This window comes from Orcinus orca, chromosome 20, assembly GCF_937001465.1.
Source record: "Orcinus orca chromosome 20, mOrcOrc1.1, whole genome shotgun sequence".
Lineage (NCBI taxonomy): Eukaryota > Metazoa > Chordata > Mammalia > Artiodactyla > Delphinidae > Orcinus > Orcinus orca.
The window spans coordinates 11,353,985-11,371,658 of NC_064578.1; the positions used below are offsets into that span (position 1 = coordinate 11,353,985).

Below are 17,674 nucleotides of genomic sequence, written 5' to 3' on the forward strand. Positions count from 1 at the left end.
CAGTTTCCTCCAAGACTTTTTGAAGTGTCCTAAAGAATTTACATAAGTATAAGGAAGAATTAAGAAAAGCATGAAAAAATTTTAAAGTTGAAATTAAAATGATAAAGTATCAGAGATCATGGTAGATCATTTCTATTCTCAGAGTTAAAATCCCAAATGGCTTGAGTATTCGTATTGAGCATCCTTCCAGTGTGCTGAGCTGCAGCCCCACAGGTTGCCGGAAACATCTTCATATACATTGACCTTTATTCATCCACAGTTATGGCACCAGTATTACTTGAAGCTGCTATATTCTCAAGATCTGAAACTGTAAATTTAACTTGTCTGACACCACCTTCCTGATCTTCCCCATACATTTCTTACTGTGACCTCGAAATCCAAATTGTTCCCTCTTTTCCACCTCAGATCCATTCTACATGAATTCTAGGGTCACAGACCTGAGGAAAATCTGTGTATTTAACAGTTATCCTCATCATCTGTTCTACAGCCTTCTAGAGTTTACTATTCTCTTTACTAGTGGTTGCCAAACACCTGGGAATCCTTCACACTCCTTGTTGTCCCCTTGACTTCGTGTGGTGCTCGCTCACTAACATTCTTGGGGATTCCGTGTTCTGGTTCTTTTAGAGTTTGACTCATTTGTGATTTTGATGATTGTCTTTCCTTTCCTTGCTTCTCTAGTTAAGCAACTCAGTTCATTTTGTTCCATCACATTCATTTTCCCTTCTAAAATTATGGTTCTCATTCTTCTTAGAATACACTTCTGTACTTGCTTATCTATTTTTCTTTTGTAGATTCCAATATCAATATTCACTAATAATGAACAATCAGCTGCATACTGAACTGGTAGGTTCACTCTAACCACGATGCACTGGAGAGCTGGGAAGAGAGGCGCTCACTTCATGCACTTTGTATGTGTTATGCCACCCAGCCACGACCACGCCACCCTAAGGTTGGTATGATTGGCCCCAGTTCAGTGACGAGAAAACAAAGACTGAGAAATACTCTTCTATCCAAGTTCTGTACCTAATCAACAAGAGACCTGGACCTTGAACCCAGATCTCTCTCCCCACCTCTAAATCTTATGCTCTTTGCACTACAACTATCTGATGGTCAGTCTCAGATGGGATTGGGGTTTCAGGGGGTTAAGATTTGAGGGGATACCAGCAAGATGAGAAGAGTTAGGAGGGGTTAAGAGGCTGAATGAGAACATTCTGAAAAAGAAGGAGGAGGAAAAGGAGGAAGAGGGAGTGGAACTCAGGCATATGGGAGAAAATGATCAGACTGGATTAAGTGGGTGGACAAGTAAATAGGATTGGGGCTTAACTGGAAACAAAAGATTCAAAGGTCACGCCAGGAGTTCAAAATTTTTCTGCATGACCCACATAACACATGATATTCACACATGAAACACATTTCATTTTAAAGTTCTTGTCATTCTGTCTGGAACGCCAACCTCTCTTAAGACGACAAATGAAAGGGAACAAAGCAGCTTTATTGCGCAGATGTCTTAGAATCTTCTCTGACTACTGAAGAAAAATACACCTGATTACTGCTGCTAGAAAACAGTGTGCCGGGGAGCGGCATGAAGGTTCATAGGCAAGTGAGTCCAGAACACGCAGCTGAGGTGTCCAGACGGAAGAGTCCGTACTGGACAGAAGAGCTAGGAAGGCACTGGAGCTTCTTAAACAGTAAAGTGTTGTGATGGAAGCAGTGTGTTTCTTACAGGTGAATTCTCGTCATGAAGATTAATCTTTTGGATGATACAGTGGGTGGGCAGGAGATACGGACTGATGACCGGCTGAGAGGCCAGTAGGAAAGATCTTGCAGTAACTTCATAAATTAGGTCATTAAAGCCCGCACTAAGGCAGAGCTGGTGGGACACAAGATATTGTCACATAATGAGATGCTCTAAAGGGAGAAAACACATGACCAGAACCATAATTTAGGTGCAGACTGGTTATTAAAAGTAGAGTAAAAGGAAGAGTTAAACATGGTTTTCTGATTCCTCTTTGAGCTGCTGAAAAAAAAAAAAACTGTTTCTAGCAGACTGTCCTAATTTTCAGTTATACCCAGAGGGTAACTGTCAACAACCCGTGAAAGAGTCACACAGAATAGTCACTTTCAGAAAACGAATTCATATTTTTATTAACTCTTTTCCATGGTAAAAACCAACCATATGTGTCACTTGCCCTTTATGAGGGATCAACACCGCGCATCCATCGAGTGTCAGAACAAAGCCCTTCTCTGTGCAGTTCTCTGATTAAGGGCAGGCAGAGACTCTAAAGACAATCAAGGCTTTGAACAAAGCTCAGCGTGAACTGACCTTGTTCTCTTCTTCAGACAACAGCATCTCTGTGACTTCCAGACTGCGACACGTTTGCTAAAGACACAGGGAGCACACACACTGGGTGGCTCTAGGCCTCCCCCTTGGCCGACTTAAACTCCGCAGGAGCTGGTTAAGTAAAACACCCTGTGCAACGTGTGCAGGGGGACACACGCCCCAATGTACTTACCTTCCTTATTTACAAGTCGTGACTTCTTGCAGTAGTAGGTCAGCTCCTGTTCACAGTGCTCCGCACGGTTAACTGTGGCCTGCAGTTGCTCCATGCTGGCCACGTAGTCGAAAAATCCAGCATAGGGCTTCTCTGGGTTGGTACTGCGGACTCTTGTTACATCGGAGCCGTTGTGCTGGATGATGGCCCACGCAGTTTCTTGTATGCAGAAATGGGGGAAGAAAGAGAGGAGACCATCACTAGTCTGCAAAAGTTAAAATAAATAAAGAAAATCAAAATCACCTTTTATCTGAGTCAAAGTTTTCTAGTCATCAAACCTCTCTGAGAGGTAGAATCAACACAAATGGATTCTTAAAACTTTTAAATTATAGTAAAGTGACTTTTTCCCCTGAAATTTATACGATTGCCACGCATTTGCAGCGTTTTTATTCTACTTTTTCATATTAATTCAGCCAGAAAATATTCATGGTGAAAAATGTTAAGAAAACTGATTATTAAAATTTGTGGTGCATTTCATCAAATCTGACATTCTGCTTTTAGAAGATGCGTCATTATTTTTCTTCAAGAAAGAAAAAAATGATGCTATTATAACTGTAAAACATTGTTGATTGTTAACGCACCCTGAATTCAGAGATGTTACAATATGAAAAAAAATGTATCTTTGAATTTGTAAAATATTTTAAATGACATAACGTAAACAATGACTTTTCTAGTCTTATTGTATGCTGCCAGCAAAAAGAAAGTCAAACTTTTATGGCCTGTATATATACCTCCCTTCAGACAATTTTTAATTATGAGTGTACATCTATTTCTGTTTTACACCAAGTTTTGGATAGAGGATTTTTTCATAACATGGGAAAATGTACAAAATATTTAAGTGGGGAATGCAGGATACAAAACTATATATAATATGATTATGATACATACACAAACACACACATAAATATATATTCATTGGACACAGATGTTAGGAAATTACACCAGAAATACACCTATTTCTTTTAAAATCAAATCTGAAATATTCATCTTGGTATCATGTGATGTGCATAGTTACACAATGCAAATAGGAAGTTACTTTTTTTTTTTTTTTTTTTTGTGGTACGCGGGCCTCTCACTGTTGTGGCCTCTCCTGTTGCGGAGCACAGGCTCCGGACGCACAGGCTCAGCGGCCATGGCTCACGGGCCTAGCCGCTCCGCGGCATGTAGGATCTTCCCGGACCGGGGCACGAACCTCTGTCCCCTGAAGCAGCAGGCGGACTCTCAACCACTGCGCCACCAGGGAAGCCCCAGAAGTTACTTTTTTGAACATGCAGTACAGCATCAGCAACTCAACTAACACAAGAAATAATATATCTTTGAGTAGGTGCTAGAGCTACCACTATTAGCACCTGAATGTCTGTAAACATTTCAATCATACTGATTACCAAAACTATTTAGATGAAACAAAAATGCGACAAGGTTTGTAACAGAAGATGGCATATTGTATGTATCCTTCAACGTTCCCAGCGATAAATTTATTATATTTACTGTGATATACGCAGACCCAAGAACAAGGCCTCTGATTTAATAGGTGAGAAACAGAGTGGAAGTTGTCAAAACTCTGCTATTAATGTGCTGTTAAATCACATAACTCTTCTGTATTAAGAAGAATATTCCAAATTGGAGGAAAAGAGTAGGTAGAAATCCCCGCCAGCCTCTTTTTAGCTAATACACTCACATGGATCAACACAATCAAAACAAGAAATTTCAGTCCCACCCGTCTCCTGGTCATCAGAATTTTGAGTAGAGAGGCCTGTTAAATAAATGAGACAGGAGGCAAATTTGACAGCCTTACTCCCCTCCACACGTGGATCATTATTTTCCTCTGAAACAATAGCTGTTACTTTTATTTCCACCTTGCATTTCAGTTCACCAAAGTGCTTTAACAGTAAATTATTTTCCTTAAAGAGGACATGATATATAAGCTCATGAAATTAATTATGGATGACCAGACAGCAGTACAGTGGAGAGATCACCAGGAGACCTGAGCTGCAGATCTGCCATGTGTCTGTGCCCTTAAGAAAGTAAGGCGAAATCTCAGCCTCCATTTCCAAATTTGGAAAAAAAAAAAAAAAAAAAGGCAGAATATAGGGGGCAATATATTAAGTCTGAAATTCTATCATTTTAGCCACACAATCTTGACTATTAGAACTTTAAGATTATTAACCAGGCAAATCTGTTAGCCTAGCCTCTGTTGGACTCTTCTTTTATTATTCAGCAGAATGATTCATCTTTTCTTGCGGGGAATCAATGGCGTGCATGAAGCAGCTCATCTCTGGCTGAGTAGCTGCTGAAAGAGCAGGACAATAAACCTCCTTGAAACCTTTGTCTCTTTGCTTTTTGGGTCACCCTGAGAGGGACTTCCCTATCGCTTAGCATCCACTGGGTCATGAAGAACACGCTGTGTTCTTGTAAGGTCCCTTAAGGTATTGTAAGAAATCCAAGGCCATAGGTGCATGACAGCTGTTAAAGGGCTGCTCAGAGAAATGTTTCCTTTTGAAATTCTAAAATTTCCATATGATAGTTTCTGTAAGTGATTTCATTTTCTAGTATAAAGTGCTACAAAGGAGGAAGTTACGCGGGATGCCATGCTTATCAGATAATCAAGATGTCCAGGGCAAAGCAGAGACAATGAAAGCATCACAATGGATTCTGAGCAATGGAAACAAGAGCCCAGCATCCATGTTCCAAATCGCATGTGCTTTACAAATAGAGGAACGTCTGCAAACTATTATACTGTTCTTTCCGACGCGATTGTGTTACCTGATATTTCTACAAATACCTATTTAGAAATTACAACTACAAAAAAAGTAGCCTTCACAATGCGTAATTCAGTATTTTGTGATTTAATCTATCAGTTTTTCCACTATTAGAAGACTGATAGCTTCTGATTTGCTAACTACACTGATAGGTTCTGATTTGCTAACTATAGTATCTCCAGCACGTGGGCTTGACAAGTGCTGAAAAAGACAAGTGCTGAAAAAGTCACTGAAGGAATAAACATGTGAATGAATAAAAACAAAGTGTTGTCCAGACTAGAGCACAGCCTTCCAGGTTATCTGGTTGTGATTCTGTGGTGGCTCTGAGATTTTCATTGCCTCTTAACTATTTTAGAACTTTGTAAATAGGAGACATCTGATGCAACTGCAAAATAATGATAAGGCTGAAACTGTGAAGGGTATGAGACATCCCACTTGCAAGCTAACAAGTTATCTTGCCTTCGATACACATTGTATCTATTTATCTTTAACTCTCTCACTCTCTCTAGATGCAGTGAGTGCCAGATGCACCTAAGCCTACTGGAGTTGTACCACGAGAGAGGGACCCCCAAATTACAAGACTTGGAGCTTATAGAGGATGGCTGGCACGTCTCCACCCCGACAAAGAGTGAGAGAGGAACTCTGCAATGCAACAAATCTCTGAGGAGAGGGCGGTCAAGTTCTTAGGTTTTACAATGTAGGTAAATACCTCTGGGGGAGATAAGCTTCAAATCCCTCCAGGGAAATCCACTATCTCTAAGACATATTTACATTAAATTATCCTTTAACACAGACTTCCAGTTTTTTTGCTATTTGTTTTGCTTAGCAAGCAAGGCATTGTTTCCTTACAAGTAATTCGGTCTACAGACCAGCAAATTCAACCTGGTAGAGGCCGATGGGCTCCTCCACTAGGGAAGAAGCCAGTTTTGCCTCCCTTGGCCCAGTCACTTCAGCATTACTGATGTATGGATATATCTGTTCTTTGGATCTTCTCTGAACTGACTGTAACATCTTACCAGTTTCCTCAGGAACAAGGTTAAACATTAAACAAGATCTTCAAAACGTGATTTTTAGCTTTGATTTTTCTATCTGTGTGAGAGTCGTGATGTCATTTTTTTGAAAATTATCCTTTACCAGGTGCAAAGAGAGTTGTCAAGGTAAGGAAACACAGGGAAATAAGAAGAGACAGCAGAAAACCTATGAAATTAATATATATACTAAAACATTGAAAGGCAGTTTGGGTTTACTGGTGTCTCTCCCTGAAAGCGATTTCTAACATATAGATTGTCTGTAAAGCAACTGAGTGATTAAGAACTCGATTTATCTTGGGCTGACTGCTATTTTCTAGTGTGATAACAGTGTAAAGAAAAAACATGCTGTTTAAGCAACACAGTTGCAGAGTATGCGTTCCTTCAGGATTAATAGCTGCGGGTGATAGAGGTGATAAAGACTGTAAGAGTGGGTAGGAAGTGCTGTGTTAAGGAAAGCTGGGAGATGAAAGAAAAGCTAGCATCCTGGAGCAAAACTTGATGTAAACAAGGCTGCATTTGAATAACGATAGTGAGTTATTAACTCTCATAGCTATTAAGAAGGTCTTTACTATTGAAATCCCTAAAGTAAAGATAGTTTTGCTATTATGTCTTTTTTTTTTTAATAAATGTATTTATTTACTTTTGGCTGCGTTGGGTCTTTGTTGCTGCAGGCGGGCTTTTCTCTAGTTGCAGCGAGCGGGGGCTACTCTTTGTTGTGGCGCACGGGCTTCTCGTTGCGGTGGCCTCTCTTGTTGTGGAGCATGGGCTCTAGGCGCACGGGCTCGGTAGTTGTGGCACGTGGGCTCAGTAGTTGTGGCTTGCGGGCTGTAGAGCACAGGCTCAGTAGTTGCGGCGCCCGGGCTTAGTTGCTCTGAGGCATGTGGGATCTTCCCAGAACAGGGCTCCAACCCGTATCCCCTGCACTGGCAGGCAGCTTCTTAACCACTGCACCACCAGGGAAGTCTTAACACTCTCCAGACTTCTCATGAAAGGGTCTCAGGGGCCCCTATCTCAGAATCACATGGGGAGCTTGGATTTAATAGAGTAGACCTTGGTCTCTAAACTTACTGAGTCAGTGAAACTAAATCCAGGAGTCTTGGTAGTGGGGCACTGGAGAAAGGTGACTTTAAACCATAGAATTAGGGCTTCCCTGGTGGCGCAGTGGTTGGGAGCCTGCCTGCTAATGCAGGGGACACGGGTTCGAGCCCTGGTCTGGGAGGATCCCGCATGCCGCGGAGCGGCTAGGCCCGTGAGCCACAATTGCTGAGCCTGTGCGTCTGGAGCCTGTGCTCCACAACAGGAGGGGCCGCTATAGTGAGAGGCCCGTGCACCGCGATGAAGAGTGGCCCCCACTTGCCACAACTAGAAAAAGCCCTCGCACAGAAACGAAGACCCAACACAGCAAAAATAAATAAATTAATAAAAAATAAGGAATGATATTTTTTAAAAAACTCCATAGAATTATTATTTTCACAAAAGTTAAAAAGCCACAGCTATACCTCTCAACAATTTCTCTGCGCTGAAACAACTGTCCTTACAGTACAATATTTGATGCTGAGACATTTCTTGAACATAAAACTATTTCTTTACAGAGAAAGCAATGGCTTTAGCGTACAAGAAGAACAAAAAAGCCCTACATATTTCAACAGAGACGACCACTGGGATTCATATTATCCTAATTATTTTTAAATTATATTTAGAATATTCTGCTTAGAAAGAATTTTCAGTTTTTAACATATTTTAGGAAATTATCCATTCAAAAGGGATTTTCATTGTATCTTTTAGCTTGTAATGCTTAAAGATATTTAAATCCATGTAGAATCATCTGTTGGACAGTAATTCTAGACTAAGAACTTTCTTTTTTCAGTTACACATTTGCAAGCTGCCAATTCAGCATTTTGTCTTGCCTTCATAATTGGTATACCTGATTTCTGTACCTTGAGGATATGTTATTGGCTACAAGCAATGAGACATTGGTAGAATGTAGCCTTTTCTAGTGGAAACATTTTCAGGCTAGGAGACGGGACCAAGGTTTGATGTCTTGATCTATCCCTAATGATATTCCTTAGTCTGCCTCTGTCAACCTCCTTGAGTCTTGGTTTCCGCATTTGCAAAACCACATCAGTAAGCAAAGTTTCAAGTTGTAATGTGCATTTTTCACTGGGTTGTTACACTCTGGGACTGTCACTTTTGTTTGAATATGTTTCAATATTCCGGAGCTTCTGAAGATACTTCCCTGTTTCCTAACTGGATTATCTGTGTCTCTGTCCACTGCTTGCTCTTCAAATGGCTTTAAGTTTTGTGAATGTCCTCTTTTTCATCAATACTTTTTGATAATTTTGCTAAAGCACCTTTAACCTCTGTGTGTGTATATATACATAAATCCACTTCTTCGAATTGCAGGGTTGAGGTGTGAGACTCAGGTAACTAAAATAGGCATATTAGTAATATGACAAGGTAAATGTTGATTTAATAGAAATGAAATAATTTATTCAATAAAATGAAATTAATAATTTCCCTACCATTTAGATGGTCATGAAAAATGTACACGGCCTATAAATCACTGAATTATTATGCATAGTAAACATAATGTAGGCATGCATGTGTGTGTGTACAGTCCATCCTCGTTATCTGCAGATTCTCATCATTTGTGAATCTGCCTACTCCCTAAAATTTATATGAATTCCAAAATCAATTCCTGAGGTGCTCTTGTATGTCTGTAGACACAAAGCAAAAAAACCGAGTTGCCCAATATGAATTGCAGCTGCCCAGCTGAAGTTGAACAGAGCCGCACTCTGACTCCTTGCTTCAGCTCTCATACTGTAAACACGTATCCTATTTGTGCCATGGTCTTTGTGCTTGGTGATTTCACTATTTAAAGTGGCCTCCAAGCATAGAGCTGAAGAGCTGTCCAGGGTTCCCAAGCACAAGAAGGCTGTGATGTGCCTTCTGAGAACACATGTGATAGAAAAGCTTCCTTCAGATAAGAGTTCTGGTGCTATTGGTTGTGAGTTCAATGTTAATGAATCAACAGTATGTGTTAAATAAGGTGTCTTTAGTCTGAAACACTAGTAAAACAAGGTTATATATTGATCAGTTGATGAGAATACTATGACCAGAGGCATGCAGGAACCTAATCTTACTGTAATTCCCTGGGAGCAATGGTTCAGTATTCACTAATTCAAGTGTCTGTGGTTACTTTACAGAACATTACTATCACAGATAACGAGAACTCTGTGTGTGTGTGTGTGTGTGTGTGTGTGATATTACTTAAAGCTTTAAAGATTACAGATACTTAGAGGCATCTGAATTGCAGAATCAAAACTTCATAAAGCATGTGCATGTGAATAGTTCAGGGTGCTCTTGTGGGAATGCAGGATTCACAGGGATGCAGTGATAGACTGTTAAATCTCGCTCACAACACAAACAGAAAAAATCAGAAAGTTATTTGACACTTAAATTCATATCTTTCATTTGCAAAATTTTCCTTTTCTCTCTGTGAAGTCTTCTCACATTTATTATGTTCAATTCTCACATAATAGAGCGGGGTGTTCTCTAAAGGTTGAGAACCACAGGTCGAAAACAGCTGCTCCCAAACCTGGGTGCACAAAAGCATCAAATGGGAAGATTTTTAAAAACACTGATTTTATCGTCTCACCCCAACCCTCCTGCCTCAGGGCACTACCTGGAAGTCGGTGCTGTGCCGACTGGGGAATTTCATTGAGGAGATAAACATGTAAGAGTCATCAGCTGTCTCAGGTTGCTTTGGCATTTGGAGCGGTGCTATGGTCTGAATGTTTGTGTCCCCACTAAAATTCATATGTTGAATCACTAACCCCCAAAGGTAATGGTTTTAGTAGGTGGCACCTCTGGGAGGTCATGAGGTCAAGAGGGAGGAGCCCTCATGAATGGAATTAGTGCTCTTATAAAAGAGACCCCACAGAGCTCCTTCTATCATGTGAGGATACAAGAAGTTTGAAATCTGGAAGGCAGCCCTTACCTGACAATGCTGGCACCATGACCTAGGACTTCCCATCGTCTAAAACTGTGAGAAATATTTCTATTGTTTATAAGCTACCCAGTCTGTGGCATTCTGCTACAACACCAAACAGACTAAGACAGGTAGCGTCCTCAACGATGGTGACAGCAAACAGAAGCCACCTGGTTGTGTTATATGAAAAATCTCTAAGACACATTCTATAGTAATTTTCCCGAATATGTGTGGCCAAGGTTTTACCACTACCCTGCAGTTTTCAGAATTACACATTAATACAAAGGAACTGTTGCTCCCATATTCAACTGGCTTCTCAGTTCCACATTTGAATGTGTAACAGACATCTCAAACTCAAAATGTGTAAAACTGAGCTCGTTATCTTTCCCTTCAAACCTTCTCTGACCACATCTCAAATAATGGCAACTTAATCACTCCCATTTTCCCAAGCCAAAGATGTGGTGTTAGTTTTTTGGTTCCTTTTGTTTTCTCATTCCTCACACATATTCAATGAGAAAATTTAATCTCTGTCCACCATCTACATTGTATCATCCAGTACAACCCACCATCTCCAGCTCTTGCCTGGATTCTTGCGTTACTTGAACTTGGTCTCCAAACAGACTTCCAAACTCCTATTACACATATACATCTTATCTATATGTATGTACGTATTTGGTACACACACACACACACATTTTCTAACTCCTTTCTACCCCTGCTCCTAGACAGGCATTTCCCAACACAGGAGCAATCATGATTTTATTAAAGGAAGTCAGATTGCATCTACCATTGCTTAAAACTCTCCAATGTCTTCTCAGCTCATTCAGGGTAAAAACCAGAGACCTTACACGTTGTAAGGACCCATGACTCTTCCTCTCCTGCCCCCGCCCACTTGATTCCCTCTTGCTCTCCTACTACTCCCAGATTACTCACCATACTCCAGTCACACTTTATCTGCTGCTGTTTTCTGAACACACCTGGTAAGATCACCTCTCTCAGGACTTAGCACTTCCTATTTCCTCTGCCCGGAAGGCTCTTTCCCTAGATATTCACTGCCAGATTTTAAGTAGTAAATCCTCCTCTGCCAAGCCTCCTGCTTCAATTTCATATTTCCTTTTTTCTGATTATTTTGCTCCATGAAATGCCGACTTCCTGACTCAGCGCTATCCAATGTAAACTTTTTCCAATGATGGACTAGATGGCTATGGAGTAGTTAAAATGTGGCTAGTGAGACTGAGGAATTGGCTTTTAATTTAATCTTATTTTAATGAATTAACTTAAACTTGTAAAATTTGTTTCAAGTCACTTAGTTATATTAATTTTAATTAAATGTGAATCTAAATAGGCATTTGTTGCTAGTGGCCACTACACTGGACTGCACGATTCATCTAGAATCTATGTGTGTTTGACGGTGAAGGGATCAAGTCTTTTTTACAATATTTACAGACAATTTTCCCCAGCACCACTTGTTGAAAAGACCATCTTTTCTTCACTGTTCATCAGTGCCACCTTTGCAATGAATCAACTATCCACATATGAGGGAGTCTGTTTATAGATTCTCTATGTTGCTTCATTGGTCTATTTGTTTATCCTTGTGTCAATTACATGCTGTTTTACTTAGCCTATCAATATAATGTCTATATTATATCTCGTAGAGTTGAGTCCTCCAACTTTACTTTTTAAGACTGATTTGGTTCTTCTTGTCCCTTCAAATTTACTGATAAATTGTAGAATCTGCTTGCCAATTTTCACGAAAAAAATTACACCAACGAACAAACACACTGCTGAAATTTTAATTAAGGTTTGCACTGAATCAATAGCTAGTTGGGAAGAACTGACGTTTATACCACCGTATTGAGTTTTCCAATCAAGGAAACTTTCATATTTCTCCACTTATTTAGGATTTAATTTACCTCAAGAGTATTTTACACTTATCTGTATAAAAGTTGTACACAACTTTTTTAAGATTTATTACCATGTATTTGAGGTTTTTGATGCTACTGAAAATAGAATCTTCTAAAATTTCATTTTAATTGCTGGTATACAAAAATGAAATTAATTTTTACATTAACTTGATATCTAGTGATCATCCTAACTTTTAATAGTTAGTCTGTAGATTGTTGAGAATACTCTCAATACATAACCTGGCCATCTACAAATAATGAGAGTCATAGTTCTTCCTTTCCAGTACATATATCTTTCATTTCTTTCTCTTGCTTTATTGCACTGGCTAGGACCTCCAAACAATGGTGAACAGAATGATAATAGCAGGCATCTTTGTGTTAATGTTGGTAACAGGGGTAAAGTTTTCAATATTTCACAATAAACTGTGATATGTGCTGTAGGTTTTTTTATGGGTCCTCTTTAACAAATTAAGTAAATTTTCTTCTATTGGTAATTTACTGAGCTTTCTTTTTCTCTTTATCATGAATGGATGTTGAATTTAATCAAACATATATTCCAAGACTATTAATTCCTCTTTAAGTTTATGTAAGTAAAGAATTCAAGAATAAAATTCATTTATGCCCAAATTTAAAAAGTAAATATTTTCAAAGCTTTCATGTGTATCAACCTTTTTTCTTTTATTATTATTATTTATTTTTCCACTTTATGTTGGCAAAAATTGTATATATGTATGGTTTGTAATGTGATGGTTTCATATGAATATACATTGTGAAATGCTCACCATAAACAAGCTAATTAGCATTCATTACCACAGTTGTTACATTTTTTTTTCTTTTCATCCCCCTACTCCCCTCCCCTTGGGCTACCACCTGTTTGTTCTCCGTATCTGTGAGTCTGTTTCTCTTTTGTTATGTTTGTTCATTTGTTTTGTTTTCTAGATTCTACTTATAAGTGAAATCATATGGTGTGTATCAATCTTCTAAGAGGAATAAAGTCTATCCTTTTTGTTTTGGGACTTAATAAGATACATTTATTATTAGATGTTCTACACAGATACCACATGCATAGAAAATAATGACATTTTAAATCACCACCATTAAACTATTTTTTAAAGATTTACTTTAAGTTCTTCTACTGAACAATATACATTTTAATCAAGTTGCAAATTATGTCAACCTCTTACTTGTTTCATTTTAATTTTGTGTGTTTAAAATTTAACTATTAAATGAAAATTGATTAACTCACCAGTCATATTGCAATATAGAAGAAATGGTTCCAGGGGACCACTTCCATCTGCATCTATATAGTAAAATCCTGAAGTATTTCCTCTATGCTTATAGGCTTCACATGACTGCTCATAGATAGCTGTTAAAAAAAAAAAAAAGTAGCATCATAAGTGAAATAGTATAAAATTAATTTCTTTAATTTTAATTTGGACACAGAATACTCCAAGTCTTGAAATTTGTATGTACATTACTGACCAGGAGAAAAGGTAACACACACTTTAAAACAAAACTCATTTTTTAAATTATTATGGCTGAAAGAAGGTTAGATAGAAAAAAGGAAGAATGAGATTGTATTTTATGGCATTTCTTTTTATGATTAAAGGAATATGAGAATAAAAAGTTAGTTCATTTTTACATTAGGTAAAACAACAAAGGAGATGGTAGGTGTTTTAAATGTTAAGATCCTTATAAGTATAATGTGACTTCCATTTTGGACATGCATCCAAATGGATCTTTTGACAACCATTTTGGAATTTCTAATTCTAGTATCACCTTGTAATAACCTAACATGTGAAGCACAATAGTGTAATCTCCTTAAATAATCTACTGTTATTCAAAAATTATGCAATAGAAAAGTTTTAAATAATGCGTCAACTAGTCTCCTTTCTCACATAAAATTATCTATAGGTAAAATCCTTTTTTCCATAAAAGAAATAGGATTTACAAAGCTTCTCATGAATAATTTTAAAAGTAATTTACATAAGAAACTTTCTCTAATGCTCTGTAATAAGAATTTAAGATAATTAAAATTCAAAGCAGAAGAAATATAAAATATATGCCCTCAAGTGGTCTCAGTGTGTTTTGATCCATAATTGGATGTTTTTAATTACACAATTATATATTTGCCATGTACAAGGTTTGAGATTAACAACCGTATATGATGCACGCATCTCATTGAACACTTGGCCAAATGTAATGGTGAGTTCCATCAAGCTTTTAATTTTGTGAAATGAGAAATAAACCATCCCCTGAATATCATTCCTTGATCTATTCTAAATTTTCAAAATTATGTTAATGAGTTTTTAGATCATATGAAATAATGTAACTAATTTTCTCAATGTTACAGAGATTTCAGATAATCATACATATTAACTTCTCTACTCCTCCACAGTTTCTTGGTTTTATTTTATTGTTATTGTATATTACACAGACAGAAATATAAGATGGATTGGTTTCTAGTCACATTTGTATTTTGTGCAGTGAAGTGGACATATGAAAATGGTTCATTTATATATTACTATACGAGCATACATGCGTTGATAAATTCTTTGAAAGAGGCTGGGAAATAAACATAACTTTGCAGAGAGGGCTGGTATTAGAAAGGACACACAATTGCATGAGGGTAATTGGGAGTACTTTTGCTTTATGTGTATTACTTGGCTTTTTATAACATGACTGTTTAACATATTATTTTCTAGTAAAACCTTTTAAAAGACCCCCATCACTCACCCTCCCTCAACTCAGGCTAACGATACTGATGGCTTCATTATAATTGGGTTTGTCATCCTGGCCCCATTTCCCAGAATGGTCATTGGCAAAACCCTTCAGCTCCCTTTAGACTACCTGCTCAAGAACCTAATAAATTAACTCAATGATTGGATCAAACTGTGGGCCACAGATGAAAATACGTTATTTATTCACCATCTGATTTTTTTGGCTCAGAGATGTTTGTGTTTATATTTGTATTTAGTCATTGATAACAGTTGAAAATAAACAAATAGTCAATTAAAACACATTCTATTAGCTTTCTGTTTTGAGTTAGTTACTATAATTGGGATGATACCGGATATGAAGAATTAAAATACACCGTCTCTTTGCTGCTGGTGACTTGGGACAAGTGACTTGGCCCTGGCTTGAGTGACAGCACGCGTTCTTCCTGTTCTTAAGAGGCACTCCAACCCACACAAGCTGATGCCCCAGGAAAGACTGGCTGCAGTGGTGAAGGCACGAGGGTGAGGCCAGAAGGTCCCGCGGCCCCTGCTCACGCCCTTTCCAGCCCTGAGGCAGGACTTCTGAGAGTCCGTTGTGGAGCCTCCAGGGGTGGGAGCCCAGGATTCCAATCTCAACTCCAGCAGGAGTACAAAGCAGTGCACAGTGAAGAGACGAGAGTGGGACTGCACCTAGCGCCCTTGCCTGAAGTCATGGCTACGGGCCAATAGTACTGAGAGTTAAGCTGCTCAGCAATGTCAGCAGCAATATGAAAAAATGGGAAGGAAAAAATGGGCATTTGGGTCTCCCCATCCCACGTCCTGAACAAGTAGACAAGAAAATGACATGAGTCTTATGACACATGCAAAATTTTTCACCAGGAAAAAAATGAACGGCTTCTAACACAGGAAAAGAGTATTTGGTTGTGGTCCCAGCCTCTGGAGCATCATTGCAAGGGTTCACATTCTCACTGTGCCTCAACTATTCCAGGAGCTTCTGGGCATGGTGATTAATCTCTCCCTGTAACCTAGTAAACTAGGGATAATAACAATGACTACACCCACCTACTAAGGTGGTCAGCAGAATTAAAGAAGTTGGGACATGTAAAATACTAGAGCAGTACCTGGCATTTAGAAAATACTCAATAAAATTAACTATTATGATTAATTCCATTTCTACCATCCTTATTCTCATCATCCTTATTAATGGAGTTGCAAGAGAATTGAAGGATCACCTATTCTGCACTGTATTTTATGCTTATCCTTAGCTACCTTTGTTTTCTACACGTGTTTTCCCCTTACCAGCTCTCTTACTCTTTTCTGTCTTGCTTTATTTTATGTGCTTCTGTAAGCTACCTTGACTACTTTATGAAAAGTGTGGACTAAAAATAAACTAGAAATCAACTGAATGCTAATAAGATCCAGGGTTGTACACACATGGACATATATACACACAACAACAAAAAAGGGAAATAAATAAGGGAATCAGGACAGAGGAAAGAACCACAGGTGTGTGTGGCTTACAGTTGTGGCAAGTTGCTCCCCTGTATCCAGTGTTTGTACAGTTGCAGTGAAAGGTGTCCCAGGTCTGGGAACATTGACCACCGTGTTCGCAATAGTTGGGCAAACACCTAAAAGAAGGTGCAGATACAATTACTACTATTCATTTTGAGAAATCACAAAATACTGCCAATGTATACATGATCATGTGAAAGAAGAATGTCAACAGTAACCTAAAGAGTAAATACAGTGTGACTAATGGTCATTCCATTTGTCGTTATGGTACCTTAATCACAAAACTAAACCTTAGATCAATAAATTCATCAGGTTTCAACCAATTCTCAGGTAGCTGTGACTGCTTAATTTTCAACATGTCGTACTATATCATAGCCCTTTCTTTTCCCTAGTGACATAACACTAATTCAATATGTTGCCAGAAACATCAATAGTTTACATAAAATAACAACATTTAATCATACTGATTTACTATACTGAATATTTAAAGGAAGAGGGAATAAAGAAGAGAGAAGGAAAGAAGGAAGTGGGAGAGAGGGACATCTCTATTCACTTGGTGTGTTGAAGATGTACAGTATAGATGCACAAACTCCAAGCAGTGGGTCAGGGTGCATTAGGATGCTGAATCAAAATCACAGGGGCTCCCAGGATATTTTAAATTTTTAAGAGAAATACAGGCATACTCGACATCTGTCCAGCACTGCGCAACTTATTGGCTTGAGGTAGTTAAATTTTAACATTAAATAGTAATACATTCCACTTAATCATGTCCTATCTTTGAGAAGCTGGAGTCTTAGTAGTTGTTAAAAAGTAACACCATGTGAAATCAAGTTGAACAAAAGTAAGGGTAGCAGTGTCTGATCTGATCCCAAGCTTTGAAAGGTTGTACACTACATTAAAAATAAACTTAAAATATTTTTCAAATTTTATATATATAATTAAAAAAATATATAAAAGTAATATACGTATAAATTACTTTTTAAAAGGTTTCTAAATTGTTAGGACAGGGCTTCCCTGGTGGCACAGTGGTTGAGAATCCACCTGCCAAGGCAGGGGACATGGGTTCAAGCCCTGGTCCAGGAAGATCCTACATGCTGCAGAGCAACTAAGCCCGTGCGCCACAACTACTGAGCCTGCGCTCTAGACCCCACAAGCCACAACTACTGAAGCCCACACACAGAGAGCCTGTGCTCTGGAACAAGAGAAGC

At 38.5% G+C, this 17,674-nt stretch overlaps 1 protein-coding gene across 2 annotated transcripts in view; it reads right to left on the reverse strand.

The window, feature by feature from the left end:
- CNTNAP4 (contactin associated protein family member 4) overlaps positions 1 to 17,674 on the reverse strand; it is a 265,641-nt gene that overhangs the window by 56,211 nt on the left and 191,756 nt on the right. For both annotated transcript variants that reach the window (XR_007474456.1, XM_004280676.3), the window contains exons 11-13: positions 16,476 to 16,582; positions 13,484 to 13,603; positions 2,514 to 2,711 (exon numbers count right to left, since the gene is read on the reverse strand). Coding sequence is in view for 1 of the 2 variants with exons in the window: in XM_004280676.3 (XP_004280724.2) it covers positions 2,514 to 2,711; positions 13,484 to 13,603; positions 16,476 to 16,582 (425 nt within the window). In the remaining variant the exon portion in view is untranslated. The remainder of the gene's footprint in view (positions 1 to 2,513; positions 2,712 to 13,483; positions 13,604 to 16,475; positions 16,583 to 17,674) is intronic.